General features: G+C 44.1%; 1 protein-coding gene across 1 annotated transcript in view; it reads left to right on the top strand.

The window, feature by feature from the left end:
• LOC104279610 (eukaryotic translation initiation factor 2A-like) overlaps nt 1-2,916 on the top strand; it is a gene marked incomplete at its 5' end in the record, with an annotated part of 10,029 nt that extends 7,113 nt beyond the window's left edge. Inside the window, 5 exon segments of the mRNA XM_009876948.1 lie at nt 1-48; nt 1,231-1,347; nt 1,998-2,126; nt 2,698-2,763; nt 2,851-2,916. The exon segment at nt 1-48 is cut by the window's left edge and continues 23 nt beyond it. Of these exon segments, the coding sequence (XP_009875250.1) occupies nt 1-48; nt 1,231-1,347; nt 1,998-2,126; nt 2,698-2,763; nt 2,851-2,916 (426 nt within the window).
• Nucleotides 2,917-3,190: the final 274 nt, after the last annotated feature.

Genomic DNA, 3,190 nt, shown 5'->3' with positions numbered 1-3,190 from the left:
TACAGTCCCCCCGCCCTGAAAACCAAACCCCCGCCCATGTCAAAGCTTGTAAGTAGCCGGTGTCGGGCGCGGGCCGAGTGGCTGTTCCGGCGCTTTGCCTGGCTGGATTTAATCAGGGACGTTGCACCCGCGGTCAGACAGAGCTCGTGTTGTGGGGATCTGGAGGGGTTTTCTTGATAATGCTCTCTTTGCAAGAACGTGTGCTAGAGAACCAAAGTTTCTGTGCTCCAGACACTCTCCTTTCACAAAAACGTTTGCAGACTTTAGGAACGCTCTCCGCAACGTGCACCGGAACAATGAACTGCGTATTTGGTCTGCGGTGAAACTGGGTACGGGGCTACTCTGGTTGAGAAAGAAACCCACTCCCGTGTGGGTGACCTGCGTTGCCTGGTGAAACCCAGCTAGACAGGGGCTGGACTGTCCTCCCAACAGGTTTTTGGTTTGGTTTGTTCCCATTAGGTAAATTTACTTGCTAGAAAGAGACCAGACTGTTGGCAAGCCAGCCGCAGTTCAAACGGGTTTCAGTATAGTGACCTACTTGTCTAATTAGTTTATTTTCTGCCAAGTTTTCAAAGCAATCTGAGTAGCAACTAAGTACATTGAACAGTTGCGCTCCTGGTGTTTAAGTCTTAGAGAGCTTTGATTTTGAGCCGTGTGCTTTTGAAGGAAAGACTGCTGCAAGAAATCTTGTCGTATGCATTAAAACAATCCAGCTCTGCAATTAACAGTTATCTTAAAACAATAGAAGACTAGACAACCCCTTGTTTTCAGCTGCCCACCCCGTCTGCCCTCACAACCACCCATTTTTTCCTCTCTTGTCACTACAACTTTGAGTTAAAAAGTTGTCAAAAGTAAAATGCCAAGCTTCGGACATTTTTTGTGCTGGTTTATTCCTCTCCCTTCCTTCCCCCTGAGATAGAAGATGTGATGATTTTGATGTTTCATCAGACATCCATGAAATCTTTGGGATATACAGGATAGTCCCACCCAAACTGGAGAATGGATGAGTTTGAAACCCTTTTCATAGTGTCTTCTGCTGCTTGAAAGGCAAAAGGCAAATCTTTTCTGGGTTTTGGTTTTTTTTTTTCCTCTCTCTTCCTTTATGGTTCATCTTTGCATATGGTGTTGTCTTAAGTAGATTTGAGGGTTCGGTGTTGGGTTTTTTGTAGCAACACGCTTGCCAACATGGAATACAGGGGTTTTTAACTGTTACTTTTGCGTATCCTGCAGCACGAGGATGAGCCACCTCAGAACATGAAGCCACAGCTGGGAAGCAGTGATAAGCCACTCTCTAAAACAGCTCTCAAAAATCAAAGGAAACACGAAGCCAAGAAAGCTGCTAAACAGGTACTGCAGAAGCTGTTCTGTCGCCGTTTTCACGGCGCTCGGGGTGGTGGCCGTTGGGTGCCCCGAGCCCCCCCCACTGAGTTGTGGGGCGGGTGGCCGACTTGTTAATTGGCCTGAAGTAGGCACAAAGGGAGAATTTAAAAAGAATAGCTTTGCTTAGCTGCTGTGAGTGTTAGCTGAAATCCATGTCAAGACCAGGGAACTCTGACTGTTCACCTTCAGACAGCTTTTGGTATTAGCCATCCAGTAACTTCTTTAAATATGGTATTTTTTTTTAATTTCTCACACTGGTTTTGAGCCCTTTTACTTCAGAGATAATGACCTGTCAGTCTACTTTATAAAATATTTGTGTATGCACGTCTTGTCATCCTTAGTGATGTTTCCCTTTGCTCTGTATGGTTGGTGTCTTGAGGAAGTAGAAAATAAACAATAAAGGGTGCGTGAGTTGTTACAGGTAACCCTTTTCTCACGGAAAACATATTTATAAGTAATGTGATACATCAAAGCAAGTCACAAATTTTGGAGTATCTCAGCACACTAGTGAAAGAAAAATTAGTAAATGAATCCCTTGAAACGATGAAAGACATTTTTCAGTCCCTTTGTAATCACAGGTATTTTCTGGATGATACATTTATTTTCTTTGTCTACAGGAGGCCAAAGCTGACGTGAAGCAGGAGTCTCCGCAGCCCCCAGCAGCACAGAGCGCCCCACGGATCGCGGTGCCTGCCGTTACATCAGGAGATCCTGAAGTTGACAAGAAGATAAAGAATTTAAAAAAGGTGAGGAGATTTTTTTTTTTTTCTCATAACAAACAGGAGGTTTCTCTGAGAGATGGTCTGTAAGATCTCGTCTGGCTGCGAGGGGACCTGTGAGCTCAGCAGGACAGTGTGTAGATAGATGGGAATTTCCTAGATGTGTAAACCAGCTTCCTTTGCTTTTCCATCTTGTGAACTTTGCCAGGACTGCTAAAGATCTTCTCACATTAGTGTCTGGACAGTGTGAATTAATATTCCAGGATTTCGAGGAAAGTGGTTGGTGAGGAGAGATAGTGGCAGTGGAGGAGTAATTTCTGTGGGTCTAGTCCCTTTGGTGAGATCATGCACGGCGTTCCTGTTTCAGAGACCGAGAAGCGCTGCTGTTCCTGAAATGAGCCTTTTGTTGGTGGGAAATTTTGGATTGAGCATCTGGAGATGCTCAAATGAAATGTGCCTTCCGCACTGAGGCCTGCCTCTTGGTAAATCAGGCAACTCCCAGTGCAGGAAGTTCTAAGACTGTTTTTTCTAGTCTTGGTTCACCAGTATATTTGTCTTAGTGTTGATTTTTTTTTTAAATTTTATTTTTTTTTTACAGAAACTAAAGGCAATTGAGCAGCTGAAAGAACAAGCAGCTGCTGGCAAACAGCTAGAGAAAAATCAGGTACTGTTACGCCGTATGCAATTTTTTCAAGTTTTGCTTTATAGTAACTTACATCTGTGATAACTTGTGCTTTTTTTTTCACTCTAGCTGGAGAAGATTCAGAAAGAAACTGCCCTGCTTCAGGAACTGGAAGACCTAGAACTGGGTCTTTAAAACTTTGTGGAAATCCAGTGTGGCGTTAACAGAAAGCTCATGACAGATGTATTTTGTGTTAACTCGTACATAATTAAATGTCTTGGCAGATGACTGGAGACGCACAATCAATCAATCAATCAATCACAGACTGGCCTAGGCTGGAAGGGACCTTAGAGATCCTCTAATCCAACCTCCCTGCCATGGCCAGGGATGCCCTTAACTAGCCCAGGTTGCTCAAGGCCTCATCCAACTTGACCTTGAACATCTCCAGCAAAAACCTGGGATGACAAAA

Source organism: Apaloderma vittatum, unplaced genomic scaffold (assembly GCF_000703405.1).
Source record: "Apaloderma vittatum isolate BGI_N311 unplaced genomic scaffold, ASM70340v1 scaffold31209, whole genome shotgun sequence".
In the NCBI taxonomy this organism is placed as follows: Eukaryota; Metazoa; Chordata; class Aves; order Trogoniformes; family Trogonidae; genus Apaloderma; species Apaloderma vittatum.
This window is presented reverse-complemented; position numbering and strand designations above follow the sequence as displayed.